Source organism: Diceros bicornis, chromosome 15 (genome assembly GCF_020826845.1).
Source record: "Diceros bicornis minor isolate mBicDic1 chromosome 15, mDicBic1.mat.cur, whole genome shotgun sequence".
Classification (NCBI taxonomy): domain Eukaryota; kingdom Metazoa; phylum Chordata; class Mammalia; order Perissodactyla; family Rhinocerotidae; genus Diceros; species Diceros bicornis.
Window position 1 is genome coordinate 23,429,798 of NC_080754.1, and position 19,427 is coordinate 23,449,224.

Here is a 19,427-nt window from a genome sequence, read left to right on the forward strand (position 1 = left end):
TTCTGAGGCTATGTCCTGTTCCCGTACTTGCAACATATTCATTGTCTCCTCATTTTGCCTCTTTCTCTGTGCTTATATCTATGTATTAGGTAGATCAGCTACATCTCCCGATCTTGGAGAAGTGGCCTTATGTAAAAGATGCCTTACAAGGCCCAGCAGTGTGCTTCCCTCTCATCACCAGTTCCAAATGTTCCAGGAGTGTCCCCTGTGTGAGCTACTTGTGTCCTTCTTTCGAGGCAGGGTTGCTCTTGCTGCAGGTGCACATGGGGGCTAGGCTGTACCCCTGGCTGGCTGGTTGTAATGTTCAGTTGCGTGCAGCTGCTATGGTCCCTTCAGTCACTTTATCTGTCAGGGGGAGCCCCAGCACAATTAGCTGCAAGGTTTAGCAGCACATTCTTTCTGGAGTTTGTCTGTTAAGTGAGTATGCCCCCAGCGTGGCTGGTTGCTAGGCACAGGGGCTTACAATTGCTGTAGGCCTCTAGCCCCCAAGGCAGTTGTCAGCTCTCTCAGTTGTGAAGCTGGGTGAGGTCGGCCCCAGGCATGGCAGCACACAATTGTTTCAGGTGTTGGAAGGTGGGGTTGATCCCCTACATGGCTGTTTTAGAAACACAGGTCTTTTCCAGCTGACAAGCCCCACTGCCCACAGGTCCATGCACCCCATCAACACAGTCCTGCCCTGTACACACACCCCACCCACTGAAGCAGAACCACTCACCCTGCTGCAGAAGCCCCACACACTCCGTCAATGCAGGCCTGCCCCTCTCATATGCCCTGCCCCACAGAGGCGGACACTGTCACCCCGCCCAGAGGTCCCACACACCCTGCCTATGTGGGCCCACAAGTAGCCCGAGGGCTTGCTGTTGAGTGGGGCCAGTTCCTAGGGCAGGCTGCCTGCCCTGGCTGAGCTGGATTAAATCAGTGCTCTAGTGGGTGGGGCAGACCCCTGCACTCACAGTTCTGGAGAAGAACTCCAATGGTATCTGCCAGCGTCTGTGTCAACAAGCCTGTACAGGGTCACAATAATGGCTGCCGCCAATGTTTCAGTCCCTTGGGAGGTGGTCCCAGGTACCTCCTGGTTTGCTGAGATGTGTCCAGAGCCTATCAAGTGAGTCTCTTTTCACCAAAGCACTGTGCACCTTTCTTTCTGGTGATTTTAGGTTGCTTTCCTAAATGGGTGAATTTGTGTGTGGGCCCTTTAGGAGCAGGCTTTTGTTTCTCTCATAGCTTTCTTTCTCAATAGCTTTTCTGGGAGTATGCTTCGTTTTATTTAATAGCCAGCAAAGCCAGATATTATGACACTCGTTTTGGTTGTCCTGAGTTCAAAAGCTGCTTATTATGGCATAGCTCTGCCACTCAGATCCCCTGCTCCTCCAGGGAAAGCTTTGTACCTTAAGATTGGTCCCAGCCATGAAGTGCCACAGCTAAAATATGGCTTTCTCCTGTCTAGAAAGGAATTTCTGCTTCTTCCACCTCAGTCAGCACCGTCTCTTGTTGTGGGTTTTTTTTTAATCCAGTTTCTGGTTCTCTCTTAGGGGTAGTTTTGCTGAAGGTAGTTGTAAATTTGTTATGTCTGTGGGAGGAGGTGAGTTCAGAGTCCTCTTATGCCACCATCTTCCCAGCAGTCTCCCATTATCTCTTTTAATTTTCAAATAATTGTGAGGGAAGTACTATGCGGCGCTCTGTGTAACAGATGAGGAACTGACTAGTCGCGTATTCGCTAGTAAGTGGTGGAGTCAATTCCAACCCAGTCTGTCCAAATGCAAAGTCCATGTTTCCAACCACTCCACCCAGCTGTCATTAGATGTGACCAAAGTGCTGAAGCTACAGCCTTGAGTGGAAGATTCATTGGACTGAAGCCAGCCAACTGTGTCTAATTGTGAAAAACAAAACAAAATTAAACAACAAGATCAAAGAACTTAAGGAAAATGGTCAATTTTAAATTAGATTTGAGATCCATGCTTCTCATTAATATCAGAACCACTGATTTTTTTATATTATTCATTCAATTTTATTAAATACTATGATACAATGCAAAAAATTTCCAATAACTGCAAAAATATCCTGGTACAAATCAAGATGGTAAAGTCCAGACCCTGGAGACCTTCAGGTACTGGGCGATGCCACTGTGCTGTGGACCAGATTGTTTATTCATCAGCTATTGAATGAAGGTTACTATAAAAAAGGTGATTTTGGGGGGAAGGGAGGGTGTCAATGGATTATGCACAAAAGGGTGAGTTGAATGAAAGTCTAATCTACAAAAGCTATAATCACATATTAAGTTTTAACTAATGCCTTTACCATTAACATGTCTTATTTAGGGGTGTCAAAAGCAATTTTAGAAGGTGCTGGACAAGCTGTGGAAAACGAATGTGCTGAACTAGGTATGGTCACATGTTACTTTTGGCTACAACCTGTTGAAAATTGGAGGGCTGAGAATATTGTGAGAGGACCTACGGGAGGAGGAGAGTTGAGTAAGTGGTGAGCGCTTAGGAAGAAGGTCGGTTCACTGGGCGAGCAGACATAGGTGGTGTGACTTGGTAGCTGTGTGGGAGAGGTCCTTTCTCCCAGCATCCCCTCTGTCTCTTTCTTCCCGAGTATTAAAAGGAACCCAAGCCTGTGTCCTAATAATCCAGGCTCCACCACATACTGAGGGATCCTGGGCATATCATGTGACCTCTAAGAGCTTTGCCTCTCTCACCTGTAAGATGGTTTTACTAACAAGGAGTTTGGTAATGGCTTTCCCACAGGTGGTTGTGAGGATCAGAAGGAACAATAGTAAAAAGTTTTGTAAACTGTAAAGTGCTGTACAAATCATCTTTTATTTTCCCCAATGTTATTCTACTTCATATAGCACATTGTGAGCTGACTTCTAATCCTTTTATGAATGAATGTGGGAGCCTGGGTGGTTCTGAGGTGTTTTCTGACACCAACCGATTCCCCAGTTCCACTATCTACCTGGAGTTAGCACCAGATTCCACAAGTTAAAGGGCTCAGTCCCCCAAGACTGCCCCCACTTCAAATACCAGTTGTAAGTCCCAGGGGCCACCTGTACTTCTGAAGGACTGGCTCTAAATTCAGGGTTTCCCAGAACCCCTGTCTCAGGTTTGACAATTCACTGGAACAACTTACAGAGCTCAGTAAAACACTTTTCTTACATTTCCCAGTTTATTATAAAGTATACAACTCAGGAACAGCCAAATGGAAGGAATGTGTCCAATGACAAAACTAAAACAATTTAGTCAGGAGTTTGAGATCCTTTATTCAAAGGAAGACAATCCATGAACTGGGGAGTATGGTGCCTCTCTAGCAGTAGAGCACTCTTCCTGAGGGCTTTTGGGCAAGAGTGAGTTCATAGAGCGTTAGAAGGGGCAATGAGGAAATTGAGGATCCTTGGCTGGGTTGCCTGTATGACCTTATTTAGAAAGATCATGGAAAAAGGAAATAAGTATAGAACCCAGATTTCGCTTAGCCTTTAGGGATTGGCTGACTGGATATACCGTGTTTCTGGTCAAATGGAGCATTTACAGGAAAACAAAACTTTGGTTTGAAAGTTCGCTTTGCTGACGTGGTACCAGAGGCAGGAATGGCTCCATCTTGGGCCTAGAAATGTATTTAAGCAGCTGTGTAGGGCAAGGTATGGGAGAAGGGGCACAGAGTTTCCATGACCTTTCCAGGCACACCACCATTCCAGCACCTACATGTGTTTACCTATGAGGAAGGGTCCGAACCCTGTTGTTTAGGGGTTTTATGCAGGTCACATTATGTAGGCAAAATTGATTAAATCATTGGAATTGTGACTGACCATGGAGGTCAGGGTATGGGGCTGAGTGTTCCAATACTCTAATCATGGCTGGGTCTTTTTGGAGACCAGCCCCATTCTGAAGCTGTCTAGCCCCCACCCTCTAGGAGTCATCTCTTTAGTGTATAAATACACTCTTATCACGCAGAGGATGCCAAAGGTTCTAGGAACTCTGAGCCAGGAACCAGGGACAAAGATCAAATATATATTATTTATAATATCACAGTGGAGAACCTGTAAGAGTGACCATAAACTATGTATCCTTCAAAACCGGGACTCATGCCTTTCCCAGTAGACACTTAGCCATGAGTGTGATTTGAAGTCTTAGTGTCCTACATATGACAATAATACATTCCCCAACTTGATCTGCTATTGTGCCTGAAACGCCCACTTTAATAGCTCTCCTCTGATTAAGACATTTTCTCTGGAGGAATAAATCCCTGGAGGGTGATCAGAGGAAGGAGATATTGATCACCAGCGTGAGGATGTTAGCAGGGGTCTGTGCGCTGGAAGAGCCAGCTGTCCCTTGGAAGGCAGAAGCAGAGAAGGAAGCTGGGCTGGATGAGCTGGGAAAGCCTAAGGAGGCTGCCCGGGAGGGGAGAGCAGGTGGGACACCAGAGGGGCAGCAGGGAGTGCCTGGGCAGTGGAGCTCAGCAGGAGGGCAGGGCGGAGTGGGCAGGGACCCAGACTCGTCCTCCTGCATTTGCTGGAGCCCTGCCTTTCTCAGGGTACAAAAGGGCCTTAAAGCAGCCCTGGTAATTTCCATTAGTGCTCAAGAGCTCTCGGGGTCCTGAGGGAGGGGGAAATTGTCATCCTTTCACACCTCCACACCACAGAACACATTGCTTTTACCCCCTTGAAAATTTCATCTGGTGGAATGAGCGCATAATTACTCTTCTGGACAGCAGAGTGGGAGTTCAGATCCTGGGCGATCTTAGGCTACTGAGCTTACCTCTCTGTGCCTCCGTTTAACCTGTGAAATGGAGGAAACAGAACCTGCCTCACAGGCTTGTTTGGAGGGTTGAGTGGACTAACGCAGGCAGAGTGCCTTTGAAAGCACCTCAAATATTCAACAATGTAGCTGCTGAGTTAAAGAATCCTGATTGTAGAGAAAATGATCCTGTCACAGTCCCAGTGAATGAAACCAGCTGGGTGGTGGGAGGCTGCACTCAGGAATCTTCTCAGTTTTTCCTGATGTCAGCTATTTTCATTTCTCAGTGAACTAAGTGTTGCTTCCAGTAAGTATGTGCTCTGTGTGTTTCCTTTTCTTCCTCTTTTTCAGCTACACGTCCTCACAGAGATTTTATAGTTACACGAGGTGGATACCTAATGTGCAAGATAATAATGCATGTTCTTGGGGATAATGATGTGAGGAAAACAGTCTCCAGTGTTCTAGAAGAGTGTGAACAGAGGAAGTACACATCTGTTTCCCTTCCAGCCATCGGAACAGGTTTGCAGTCTCTCGTCACTCAAAGATTCTGAGCAATCCGGATTCCTTTAGACTCAGTCTCAGTTTTAATGAACTCCATGCTGAGTAGAGGCAGCAATAGTGAGGTCAGAGAGTGGGCAGCCTTTCAGACCCTGAGGGCCACCTATGGGGCCTCTGCCCCTTTCACCCATCTTTCTTCTTTGTATTGTGTTCCCTAAGTGTCTTCCCATGTTGGGCCCTTAACTTCCTGGTTTTCTCACTCTTCTTTTGTTCCTTTGGGGGATTCATTTACTCTCATTATCTCAATTACCTTTTCTGCCCTGACTCCCAAATGAGCATTTCTAGCCTTCTCCGGGATCTTCTCTGGGAGATTTCTCTGTCCTGGAAATTAATTATAAGAGAGTCCAAACTCATCATCACCATCATCATCCCTTGCAAAGCGTCACCCCTCTTGAGTTGTTTTCTAGTTTCCTCCTTGGGTGGTGCCGTGATGCTCCCAGCTTCCTGCCACCCTTGCTTCCTGGTGCCCTGAGACCCCCAGAGTCAGCAAGTCCTATTAATCTTCTTCCAGGGGAGGGTTCAGTTTTAGTCTTCCTTTTAGTTTCCAAACCCCTAATACCTCCCCTTCTGGTTTACTGTGGTGTCTCCCACAGGCCCCTCATTCGCACATTCATTACATTGAAATGCTGTTCCCCAGGCCCTGTGCAAACGGCTGGGGATAAAATCACGAGTGAGACGCAGTTGCTATCCTCAAGCCACAAGCTCAGCTTCATCCCTCTCACAGTTTCTAGGAACACTTTCCTCATCATCTCTCACATCACACAATAATTTCCTTAGTCGAGGATGATGCTAATGACCCACTCCCTGATTCATTCACCTCCCAATTCATGGGCTTTTTTAAAGGCCCTGAGAGAAGCCCTAATAATGCTTTTACAAGGTTATATGATTTAGTAAAACTTCACAAGTACAATATTTTAACCACCACAGGTTAAGACCACTGTTCCTTCCCACTTTCCCACCTTCCACGCAGACTTCTCAGACTTCCCCTGGTACTGGGTGTTGGAGTGGCTGAGGCATTTTTGGAATACAGCTGAAGAAAAGTGACTTGGAAATACAATTTTCAAGGTTTTAAAATTTATACTTTATTGTGATTTCTTTTCTGGTTCTAAACATTCACTTTTACACATAATTTTTTATTTGTAACTTTGTACTTTTTTCTGAGTCGTATAAATTTCAAGCCCTATAAAACCTGGACCTACCCCTGATAATTAGTTTCCCCATTTTGCAGATAAGAATTTGAGGTATTAAAGCACAAGGTTATAGCTAGTAAGCAACAGAACTAGGTTCAAACCCAGGTAGCCTGGCCTGTACATTTCAACCATTACATTCTTTTTTTACATTGTGTGTTTTTTTTTTACTATTATGCTCTTAATTACTATATTTTTCGCTACCACATTCTTATCTCTATTATCTATTACCTTCTATTATCACCCCACTTTTATTGCTGAGTATACCAAAGTTTAGAGGTATTGTGGGCTGAGTTGTGTCCCCCCAGAATTTACACGTCATAGTCCAAACCTCCAGTACATCAGAATGTCACTATATTCGGAGATAGAGCCTTTAAAGAGGTAATTAAGTTAAAATGAGGTCATTAGGGTGGTCCCTAATCCAATGTGACTGGTGTCCTCCTTAGAAGAGGAGATCAGGACACTAGTATGTACAGAGGGAAGACCACATGAAGACACAGGGAGAAGACGGTAATTTTTCCAACACCTTGATCTCAGACTTCTAGCCTCCAGAACTGTGAGAAAATGAATCTCTGTTGCTTAAGCACCTAGCAAACTAATGTAAGAGGGATCAAATGACTTATCCAAGATCACACTGCTAATCAGTGGAGAGCCAGGACCCAAACCCAGATCTTCGGCATCCAAAGCACATGTTCTCTTCTCTGCACTGCCAACGCCCTGCAGCTAAAGAGCACCAGGAACACACATGATGGGGAACGGTGCAGCATCTCAGTAAGAGGTTGTTGGAAAGGACTTGTTAATGGATTTGAGTTTATGGTAGGTGACTTTGTGGCATTCTCAAGTAAGTGGGGCTTTGCCCTGGATTGGATACTTCCAGGAAGCAGACGTAGTTCTATGACTGAGTATCTTATCTAGAAGGAGAGAAAAGCTGTGGTTGGTAATATAGCAGCTGTCACTCACAGGAGTCAAGATGGAGGATGTTTGGCCATTTGTGTGGTTTGGATAGCGTTCACGTTTTTGTCTTGTTTTTGGCTTAATTCACCCCAATTACAGAGTGGTTTATGTGATGATGTTCTATGAAATTGTTTGTGTTAATTTGGAGAACACCAAGACCCAGCTGCGAGTGCCACGGCAGTTTCTGGCTGTCAGCGGCTGCTTTCCACTTTCTCAGCATCAAGAACTGCATTTGCCAAATCTTGTCACGTGACCAACACCAGTTGAAACTTCCTTTTGTCACTTAAAAATATTTTTTTTTCAGGAAATGGTAGAAAAAAACCTATCATGGTTGCTGATGACATAATCAACGCTACTGCAGACTTTGCATGGAAACATTCCACCCCGTCATTAAAAACCGTTAAAGTTGTCATCTTTTCATTTGAGCTACTAAAGGTATTCCATGACAGCATGAGAAAAAGAGAAATCTCCACGTCACCTACCGTTCTGTCCATAGTCTCCAAGGCTGCATGTAAGATGTTCATCTTTAAAACATCACATGGTTATCTCTAATATCACTTAGAAAATGTTTAGCTGTGAATGCTCACCGTTTCTATCAGTTTCAAAACTTAACAGACAACCTCCTATGATATGTGGGAAAAGTACAAGAAGTGTGGGACACAATCTCCTGTCAATTGGTTCTTCTGAGGGGCAAATCATGCCTTGGAAACAGGAATAGCAAGTGAACAGGAAGAGAATAGAGATGAGGGAACAGAAAAAGGGAAACAGGCTTTGAAAATCCTAGGCAGTCATCTCATTATTTACTTATTGAGTGATATGGACTCTCAGTGGCCTTGTTGCTTTGAACTAGCTGACCAGTACTGTTTCTTGATCATCCACCTCTAGACAAGTTCGCCTGGAAGTGGATGCAGAGCAAGAAGGGAGTGGCCAGAGTCATCTGGTTGTAGCACATCAGGGGCAGGCAGAGTCCCAGGTGTGATTCTGTAAGGTGTGTAGATGCATTATCTTTAAGTGTCTGTGTGAACCTGCTCCTCTGACCTAGCTTTCCCCCATTTTGTGGCTTCTGTCCTGCTGTTTAACTAGAAATGCAGGCTCCTCTGGCAATCACTGTTTTTGCCCATTTTGAGCGCTCACCCATGAGGCACTGTTTTACTAGTGATGAGGCACACCAGTCATCAGCAGCCTCCCAAAACTGAAAACTGTTGCCTCCTGCTGCCAGCGGGAATTTCAGTCCTCTCTGAACTTATTTCATGACCACCATTCTCCTCAGCGTAATACAGCAAATGTAAGAGCTATACACACACACACACACACACACACACACACACACATCAAATAAATAAAAATGAAAATGATAGTTGGATCTGTTAAGGCTATTGCAGTAGCAAGTAATAGAAAATCCAACTTAAACTGGCCTAAGCAATAACGGAATTAATTGACTCATATGACTATAAAGTCCAGGCATACTGCCTTTAGGTGCAGTTTGATCCCGGTGATCATATGATATTACCTAGACCCTGACTTTCTTCATCTCTCACTCTCTTCTCAGCTGTGCTGTCTTTATCCTCAGGCTTCACGTGGTGAAAGAAGGCTGCTAGCAGCTTCAGGCCCATATCTTTGCATGGTCAGGTCAAATAGGACAGATGGTATCCAGTGGAGATACATACTTATCATCGGCCTCATATAAGGCCTGAGATTCCTTCTAACTGGACCAGCTTAGGTCATCATTGCAGCCAGGGAGCTAGAATTACACTAACTGGCCAAGCCAGAGTGACATGCTACACATTTGAGCTAGCGAGCATCAATATCTGAAGCAAGAGGGAATGTTTGTTCCCCAGAAGAAATTCAGGATGCTTGCATCAGGAAGAGGGGAAAAGGCTAGTGGGCAGTTAAAAATAATAAATACCTACTATAGTATCTAGGGATATGTAAACATTGTTTTCCCTTTGGTCTTTGTAGAAGAAAATTTTTATTTAAATATAAGAGCAATAAGTCATTATCAGTAAAGTAAAAATTAACTAGTTCATCCACTCTGCGTTCATCAAGAATTTAAGTGGACTAATGAAATTAAAAAAATAAAACAGGAAAGTGAAAGAGAGAGAAGCAAACAAAAAGATGACTAAAATGAGCAGAGAAGTGACCGTATGGCACTTGAGGCAAAAACAACAAAAGTGCCTTACATGATCCTTGCTGGTAGATAAAAGGAATAATACAGATAAAATGTCAGGTAAAAGGAAGTTTGTTGGCAGAGATAAGCTGAATTTTAGTAATAATTTATCTTATGTACTTCTTTAGAAGAGAACTTAAAGAGGATAGCTTTAACCTTCATTGAACAGATGATACACAATTACTTTTCCAATGTATGTTAAAGCTATTTATTGATTCAGAGAGCATTTATTGAGCACCAACTGTATATCAGACACTAGAGATATAGATTTGGAGTCATGTAAGTAGGTAGGAGTTGAAGCCAGTGAGCGTGAATTGGATCATCCACGGAGAGTATGAAGGGTGAAGAGAGTGAAGACTGAGGCAGAGCCAGGATTCTTGGCGTTTAATCTCACCTCCACGCATGGAGAGCAGACTGAGGCAGGGCGCACAGGGGGAGGTACAGGAGGGCATTTATCCTGAACGCCAGGAATGGAAAAGTATAGTGACATTTATCTTTTAAAAGAGATTTACAGAAAAAGGGCTCAGGAAAGTGCCTGGCACATGGTAATCACTTACAGAAAGGTAGCTATTGTGTTATTTTCTGTGGAGCACTGGGGTGAAAGTCAATAGAACAAGATTCTCTTCCTTCCTTTGTTGCCTGCCTTCCTTGTAACGTAGGATGCATGAGTACTCAGCTTTCCTGGGACTCGATTTTCTCATCTCTAAGTTATCTAGCCAGAGTCATCTCTCGTCCACGAGGCAGAGTAGGTAGCACAGTTTGGTGTGGCTTAAGGGTGTGATTTAAAAGTCTTTCCTCTCAATAAAATACCCTTGGCTTTACACTTTACTCCCTTTTTAAGTACAGATACCTCTGGAATCTAGAAAAGATCAAGCTTAATCATTTTCTAAGAATGATAACCACACATTTATGAAGGACTTGGCATTCTCTAAAGTGCTTCCATGTCCCTTATTATATTTTCAATTTGTAACAATCCCATGAAGTGGTAAAGAGAGCAGGTCTTATCATTTCCATCATATAGAGGAGAACATGAAGACTCACTTGGAAGTGGTGTCACTTGTTCGATGCCACATGGCTGGTCACAGGTTGAGGCAGATCAGGTCTTCTGATTCCAAGTCCTGGTAGTTTCTGCTCTGCAACTTCACGGCATGAAAGGAAGAGGGGGCCCGAAGAAATGCTTCACTGCCTTACTTTCCAGTCTTGCCTGCTGTATTCACAGAAAAGAATGTAGCAGGTCCAAGAGAACTCTAAGGCCTAGGACTAGAAATGATTAGGCCAAAAGATCTGAAAGGAGTGGGCAGTGGGGAAAAGAAAGAACTTAATTTACAGAAACTACACACTGTATTGGTGGGAAACTTCTCCAGAAAAACTCTTTTAAAATGGAATTTGAAAAAGGCTTCCAGATTAGGATTAGATGCTTCCCTTGGTCACCAGAACTTCATTCTCTGGATGGACCTGCCAAACAGGAAGGGAGTGCCCTGGATCCCTCTCCCTGGCCTGGTGTATCTTTCACTAACAATGAGTAAATTGTGGCTTTGTTGGTAGGGAGAAATCCTTTGGTTTATACCTGTGGTGTTGTGCCATTTTGTGGCATTTTCTTCTCTAATGCAATTTACCCATACTTCTGCTAGTCATGCCATCTCAACAAGTTGATGTGTAGCCTTAATGTGTTAGAAGTTTCTGGAAGCCATTGGAAAGCAAGGGAAATCTTTGAGCTTCATCACTTTATATGAAACCATTCACTTACCACTTCCACTATTTTCTTTACATAGTGTTTACTTAGTGTAGAGGATGGGGTACAGAACGACATGCTTTAAATATCTTTAGCAGGATCATCATGTTTCAAAGGAAAAATAATAAAGAACCACACTAAATAAAACTGATAAAGTTGAAAACATCAATAAATTGGCCTTCATGTTTACATATCAGTTTCTTATGATATTAATTCCATTGAATTTTCTGGGAGAATTATAATTTCAAGCTATAGTGAATCTAAGTTTATCTAAAAATTTTAGCTAAACCATTATGTAACATATATCATATTAGTGTCAGAACCATTCACTTCATCTGTGGTACCAAGTTGAGGATAATAAAAGAAGCAACTAAGAAATGTGTAGCTTTTCTTTTTGTTTTCAAAGACCAGGATTAGATGAATGAGAAACAAGAGCGTAGGAAGTGCCCTGATTTACAGACATCTCTTGAAATGAATGTCATGTTTTCACCAAATGCTGACTTTCTAGATGATATTCCTGTACACTGGACTGACATGAATCAGCAGCGGTTCTGTATGATCCAGCTACAACCTGGAGAGTCAGAATATGACACTGTGAAGGACAAGTTCTCTCAGACTTGTTCTTCCTACAAAATAGTGAAGGTAATATTATATTAAAGAATTACTTCTTTTAAATATTGAAGAACAAACATGAAAGCCATCTTTTTTCATTACACTCTTCCTTCCTTTATACCTTACTATATTAATTTTAATTAGACTCGCTTAAGCTCCATAGACTTCAAATCTTATGATTCGTTCATTAGCAGTAATGAAGGATATTCCCAAATGTCACATGTGTATGTCTGGATACTTACAATTCACAAACCCACCGAAACTAATTCAACAAGAAGAAATATTTTGGAAATTAATGTAAAGTCCAGAAGGAGGATGGTCTTTGAAGCAGTTTGATCCAGTGGCTCAAGGATGTCATGGATCTGGTCCCTCTGTCTTTGCTGTCCACAGTGTCAGCTTCATCTGAAGACTGCACTCCCTTGGTGATTATAGGATGGCTGCTGGTGGCCATCAGGGGGTCTCTGTTTCCCTCATTCACATCTTGCAGCAGAGAAACTGTGTCCTATCCCACAACCACTGGATAAGAGTCCCAGGCTTTGTATTGACTGGACCACTCCAACCAGTCTGTATCAGGGGAGTGCCATATGCCATTGGCTTGGAGCTGGGCTATTGGATCCCATCATTGTGTGCTGCTATCATGAGATGACCCTGATTGGTTTAACCCAATTAGACTCAACCCTAGAACTATAAGTGGGGCCAACCCTACCCAAGCCAGGAGTTGTGGCACAATGGGAATGAAGTGGAATGGATGTTCTGAGATTCCCACAATGTCCACTATGGCATAAAAATATTAGTCAGTAAACTATAGGATTTTTTAGAAGGTCATTATCATACCATGTATACCAGAGTGGGGTGTGACATCATAGTAATATAAAGTTTTGCTTCCACAAAACCGTGTACTTAACTACGTAAAAGCGCTTGTGAAATTGTGCTTTGATAACCTTTCACATGCCTGAGTCCCCATTAGATATTGGGCTTAAGGTAGGAGTCACATTTTACTCATCTCTGCATTCCCAGTACTTAGCACAGTGCCTAGCATGTCATGGGACACAATACTTACTGAAAGAACTTAATTGAATGAATGAACTTAATTCCTCAGACAGAAGGAGAATCAGAAGAGAGAGACTCCTGCAGAAAGGACAGAATTTAAAGGAGGAGATACTTCGTGATGTGAAAAGCTGTTGAGAGTGCAAGATCCTCGCTTCAGTTGTGTTTACCCAATATCTGCAACTCTGTGTGCTCTTGTCCTATCACACTCATTTTGAAACACTCCAACTTTGGATTTATTCCACAACATACCTTCTCTCTTGCTGCTCCTAGATAAAATCATTACTAATTCATGCTCCCTAACAGTTGAACCCTCCAGGTGCCTGGAATCCTTCATTACTTCCTCCAGTCAATTTCCTCATGCATTCCCATTCCAAACCTTAATCACTCTCCTTGAGGCCTCCATCACTCTCAGCAAAATAACTTTCCCCTCTGCTTTTAATACTTTGTTTCTCCTCAACATCTGCTACAGGTATCCACTCCATTCTTCTTGAACCTGTCTTCTTCCTTTGTTTCTAGAACATCATACCCTCAGATTTCCTCCTCCCTCCCTAGACATAGATTAACTGGATCCCTTTCTTAGGCTTTCATAGTCCATATGTGTTCTCCTAACTCCTACCTTATCTCTGTGAGGGGTAGTGATTTATTTTCTTGTCTTTCGCCTCCATTAAACTAAAAGTTTCTTGAGGGCAGTGACTCAACACAGGGCTTGATTCATAGTAGATGTTCAATAGATGATTACTGAATGTATGTTAAATTCATTTCCTAGAAGGAAGAAGAACCAACAGAGAGTGATATTTTGAAAAACGTTAAAGAAAGACAAAGTTTTAAGGAGGGGATGGTTCATGGTTTGAAATGCTGTTGAGGGTCTAGAAAGAAATAGTCATTAGATTAGGCAATTGTAAGGTGATTAATGACCATAATAGGAGCAATGAAGAAAAAAACATTACTGGGAAGAAGACACATGCAATGGGTTTAGAGATCAGAAGGAATTAATGAAATAATTATTGAATTATCACAAAGATTTGAGTAGGAATTTGAATGTCAGTGAATCTCCAGGAATTCCATGGAATATATATAGGTAAACATTTTCATATAAATTATAAGTTCTCTTATGTAAAATAGACGGTAATAAGCACTATTACAAGGTATAGATAGTGAAGGATACTTTTAGCCTATCCTTTTTCTAAAGGCAGAAGGGTACCTACTCTCTGGATTTGCTGTTTATTTGCATTAACTCTCCTTTTCCTTCACCTCTCCTACCCCCTTAACCATTTCCTCCTCCTTCTTCTCCTCCCTCTCCATATGGCTTCTTTTAAAATCTACACAATAACCCCCACAATATACTGAGCTCTAAGGTCATTTCCAAAATATTTTGCCTTTTGTCATTCATAGATTGAGAGGATACAGAACATATTTCTCTGGCAAAGCTACCAGATAAAGAAAAACCACATGGACACCAAGAATGGCCATAAAGATAATGAGAGACTCCTCTTCCATGGGACAGATGTAGACACAGTGCCACATATCAATCAGCATGGCTTTAATCGCAGTTATGCTGGGATGAATGGTAAGGAAGCGAGTAATCTGGCTGATCAGAACGAGGTGAACAGTAGTTCTGGTGTTGACTATTCATACCCAAGCAGTGTAGAACCATAGATGACAGGCATATTGTGATCGTCAGGATGGAACTCACTGTGTTCCACTGAAAGGAGACTGGCAACCTTCTGACGACAGGGGGAGTGAATTTTAGAAATGATGAAAAGTGGCTTTGGTGGGCAAGAACTTCATTTCTAGAAATTTTTGTTGTCTCGGGGCATGGTTCTACGTACTGTGATAATTTTATGTTGTTAGGAAGGCTCTCATCTTTCTCTTTACAGCTGCAGTCTATGGAAACGGAACCTATTTTGCTGTTGATGCCAGTTATTCTGCTAATGATAAATACTCCAGACCAGACAGCAGTGGAAGAAAGCATATTTATGTTGTGCGAGTACTTACAGGAGTCTACACACGTGGACATGCAGGAATAATTACTCCTCCATCAAAGAACCCTGATGATACCACAGATCTTTATGACTCTGTCGTAGATGATAGACAACATCCAAAGCTATTTGTGGTATTCTCTGATAATCATGCTTACCCAGAATATCTCATAACTTTCACATGTTAAAAAATAGCTTTTTTTCTTTATCTCAAAGAGCTGATTCAGTCATCCATTTATAAGAACTATTTATAGAGTTTTTGTCTTTGCCTTTGACTTGTTTACATAGATAAAAATCTCCCTGTTAGGTGCTTAAATGTTGAAAAAAGCCTTTTAAAAAATGCTCTAGTGCAATTTGTAGCATTCTTCTCTTCTGAGCGTATTGACGGATGGAAGCTGAGAAATGTAAATGACACAATTATAGCTACAACTATCCACAGACACCAAATCTATAGGAGTACAAAGAGCATATTACTTTTTTCTACTGGAAAAGAAATAAGATGAATCACTTTAAAGCCAAGATGTTCTTATTCTTATTGGAACATGTTAAGACATCTAACTGTGTTGAACTAAACCATACTTCTCAATTAATAGGTTGCTATTGTGCATTTTTAATAGGTAGGGATTTTACCTCCTTAGGAAACACTTATTAGTAACAGCTCAGCTAGAATGACTGAATCAAAGAATATTCCCTCAAATCTGTTGTGGGACAAATCAGGTAAAAATGTGTTGTATTGTTACCTAATGTTATACAACAAATTACTGCAAAACTTAGAGGTTTTGAGGGTAAGGAACTCAGGCACAGCTTAGCTGTGTGGTTCTAACTTAGGATCTGTTGTAAAGTTGCATTCAAGATGTCGGCAGGGGATGCAGTCATCTGAAGGCTTGAATGGGGCTGGAGGATCTGCTTCCAAGGTGAATCACTCAATAGCTGGCAAGTTTTTGCTGGTTGTTGTCAGGAGTCCTCAGTTCCTCTCCACATGGACCTCTCCACAGGCTGCTTGAGTGTCCTCATGACATGGCAGCTGGCTTACTCCATAGAGAGCAATTCAGGAGAAAGAGAAGCAGAAGATGTCTTTTATGATCTAGCCTCTGAAGTCATACTCCATATTTTCCACAATATCCTATTGGTTACATGGATCAGCTCATTCAATGTGGGAGGGAATTATTACAAAGGCATGGATACCAGTAAGCAAGGAGCATTGGGAACAATCTTGAAGGCCATATGAATGAGTGCATGAAGGATGAATTGAAAAAAATGTTAGCAGTGAAAAGGAAGCTAGAGGTCATCTAGTTGCACTGTTGCTTCTTCCTTCTTACCCCATCTTCCCCCACTCCTAGGGCAAAAAGCCCTCCAGCCTCTGCTGGACCACTTCCAGAACTCAACATCTTGAGGGAAGCTGTTCCATTGTGGGACAGCTCTAATTATTGGAAAACTCTTTTGTAAACTCTTGGGTTTACCTTGAGTTGAAAGCTGTTTTTCTCTATCTCCTGCTGATCACTGTCCTACCTTCTGGAGGAGACAGAACATATCTCATTCCTTTTACATATGGTGGCCCTTCAGAGTCATCTCTTCCCTCTATTAAATTACAGTCAGGTAAATTCTTAAACTATTTAGCAGCGTATTTATCCTGAAGCATCACTTTTCAAGAGTTACAGATATTTAAGAAGTGTTTACATTATCATAAATTACATGCATAGTAAAAAGAGTATAGAAAAGTATAAAGGAAATAATCCTCTCTCACCATATTCCATCACCCATAATTGCAACACTCAGACGAAATCACCGCCAATGTTCTTGTATAATCCCTCCTAGTTTCTTTCACCACCTACTTTCAAAAAAGTCAAAATCAAAATTTCTTCAATTGCTAATTACACAATATTTTATCTACCATTTTTCATTTAGCATTACAAGTATTTGCCTCATCTTACTAATTTTTTCTGTAAACATAATCTGAATGGCTGAGTTATTGCCCTATATATCCTCCTCTTTTTATGTGTATATAATAATAAAGCTTGTGAAAATGTCGTCATCTTTACTTATAGTTTAATAATCTACTTTTTCTTTTGCAAAATATGTGTATCATTTTCCCCATGTCATCAAATATCTTATACATCATTTTATTGGTTGCATAGTATTTCATTGTATGTTTCTACATACATATCATGTCAAAATAGGGTGCTTGGAGTGATGTCAGCATTCTGGCAGAGTGAGCTTTCCCCCTTCAATGCTCCCCACCTAAGATACAACAAAAAAGGACATTCATACACCAACAGAGGACTTTCGCATAACAAAAAAAAAAAAAACATCTGAAGGAAGAGGTGGACGTACCCCAGAGGAAGTGGAAGGAGGTAAGGAGAACTCCTCTCTTTGCCCAACAACAATGACCCTGAGACTGGGATTGTGCAGCTCTCGAGAGAGAGGGAGAAGGGGTAGCCCTCCATGGGACAACTGTTGCTCTACAAGTTCTCTCCCAGCCTTTGGGAAATTCCTATAGTGAGGAGACTGAACTTTTGCAGGGGTGCTTTCATCAAGCTAGCACACTAGGAGAGCAGATAGGAAGGGAAGAATGAGAAGCCCCCAGGATCAGGCAGGTGAAAGAGCCCCTCCCTCCACCTGGAGCACCAGCATGCCGGTCAGCCAGAGTGCCTGTGAATCCCGGTGAGCTCAGATACATAGCTCTTGACCCCCACCCAGTGGTGGCAAGTGGAAGCTGCAACCAGATATTTTCAGATTTAGGAAAAATAAGCCCACACCCTCAAGCCTTATGCAAAAATATATTAAATCTCCAGACCAGAAGGAAAATGACAAGCACCCAGGAATCAATCCTGAAGGCACAAAAATTTATAACCTAAATGACAGAGAATTCCAATAGCTATCATAAAAAATCTCAACTAACTACAAGAAAATATGGACAGACAATTCAATGAAATCAGGAACTTCTTCACAAAAGAGATTGAAACTATAAAGAAATCCAATCAGAAATGTTGGAGATGAAAAACATAATGGAGGAGATAAAGAAAAATCTGGAATCTTTAAAGAACAGAGCTGGCCATATGAAGGAAAGAATTAGCAATATTGAGGAAAGGAATTCAGAAATGCTCCAGAAGGAGGAGGAGAGAGAACTGAGACTAAAAAGAAGTGAAGAAATTCTCTGAGAAATATCCAACTCAATTAGGAAATGCAACATAAGGATTATAGGTACTCCAGAGGGAGAAGAGAGGGAAAAAGGAGCAGAGAGCTTGTTCAAAGAAATAATAGCTGAGAACTTCCCAAACCTGGGTAAGGAGCTGGAAATACAAGTGAATGAAAACAATAGATCTCCTAAATACATCAACATGAAAAGACCCTCTCCAACGCATATAGTAGTAAAGCTGTCAAAAGTCAATGAGAAAGAAAAAATATTAAGGGTGACAAGACAAAAAATAATAATAATAATAATAACATACGAAGGAATTCCTATCAGGCTATCAGCTGATTTATCAGCAGAAACTTTACAGGCTAGGAGAGAGTGGAATGATATACTCACAATTCTGAAACACAAAAACTTTCAGCCAAGAATACTCTATCCAGCTATTATCTCCTTCAGATATGATGGAGAAATAACAAGTATGTGAGACAAACAAAAGCTAAAGGAGTTCATTGCCATGAGACCCCCACTACAAGAAATGCTCAAGAAGGCCCTCATGCCTGAAAAAGAAGAGAGAAAGGGGATACAAAGTTTTGAGCAAGAATAAAAATAGTTAGGCAAAAATCAGATAAATTGCAGTGCTCTATCAGAATAGGTTAGCAAACACTTAATTATAACACCAAATATTAAGGCAAGGAAAATACTAAAAATAAATATAACCTCATCACTTTAAACACAAACTCACAACACAAGATGGAACAAGTTGTGACAATAATAACTTAGAAGAGGAAGAGCAAATGGATGGAATCGACTTAGTCTAAGGAAATAAGAGGCCATCAAAAAATGGACTATCTCACCTATAAGACTTTTGATACAAACCTCATGGTAACCACTGAACAAATAATCAGAACAGAGATACATATGATAAATAAAAAGAAAACCATAAAACCATCCTACAGAACTACCAAACTGAATTGGTAGTCTGAAACACACGGGGTCAGAAACAAAGGAAATGCAAAAGAACCAGAAAATGAGCAAGAAAATAGCAACATTAAGCCCTCATATATCAATAATCACTCTAAATGTAAAGGGATTGAATTCTCCAATCAAAAGACACAGAGTGGCAGCATGGATTAAAAAACAAGATCCAACAATATGCTGCTTCCAGGACACGCATCTCAGCTCTAAAGACAAACACTGGCTCAGAGTGAAAGGATGGAAGACAATACTCCAAGATAATGGCAAACAAAAGAAAGCAGGTGTTGCCATACTTATATCAGACTAAGTAGACTTCAAGATAAAACAGGTAATGAGAGACAAAGAGGGGC

The 19,427-nt window shown here is 41.6% G+C and overlaps 1 protein-coding gene across 3 annotated transcripts in view; it reads left to right on the top strand.

Annotated features, from left to right (window-relative positions):
• LOC131414778 (protein mono-ADP-ribosyltransferase PARP15-like) overlaps positions 1 to 17,001 on the top strand; it is a 48,516-nt gene extending 31,515 nt beyond the window's left edge. For all 3 annotated transcript variants that reach the window (XM_058555913.1, XM_058555915.1, XM_058555916.1), the window contains 6 exons: positions 2,319 to 2,381; positions 5,082 to 5,249; positions 7,734 to 7,940; positions 11,837 to 11,970; positions 14,383 to 14,557; positions 14,868 to 17,001. In XM_058555913.1, the coding sequence (XP_058411896.1) occupies positions 2,319 to 2,381; positions 5,082 to 5,249; positions 7,734 to 7,940; positions 11,837 to 11,970; positions 14,383 to 14,557; positions 14,868 to 15,157 (1,037 nt within the window). In that variant the 3' untranslated portion in view covers positions 15,158 to 17,001. The remainder of the gene's footprint in view (positions 1 to 2,318; positions 2,382 to 5,081; positions 5,250 to 7,733; positions 7,941 to 11,836; positions 11,971 to 14,382; positions 14,558 to 14,867) is intronic.
• Positions 17,002 to 19,427: the final 2,426 nt, after the last annotated feature.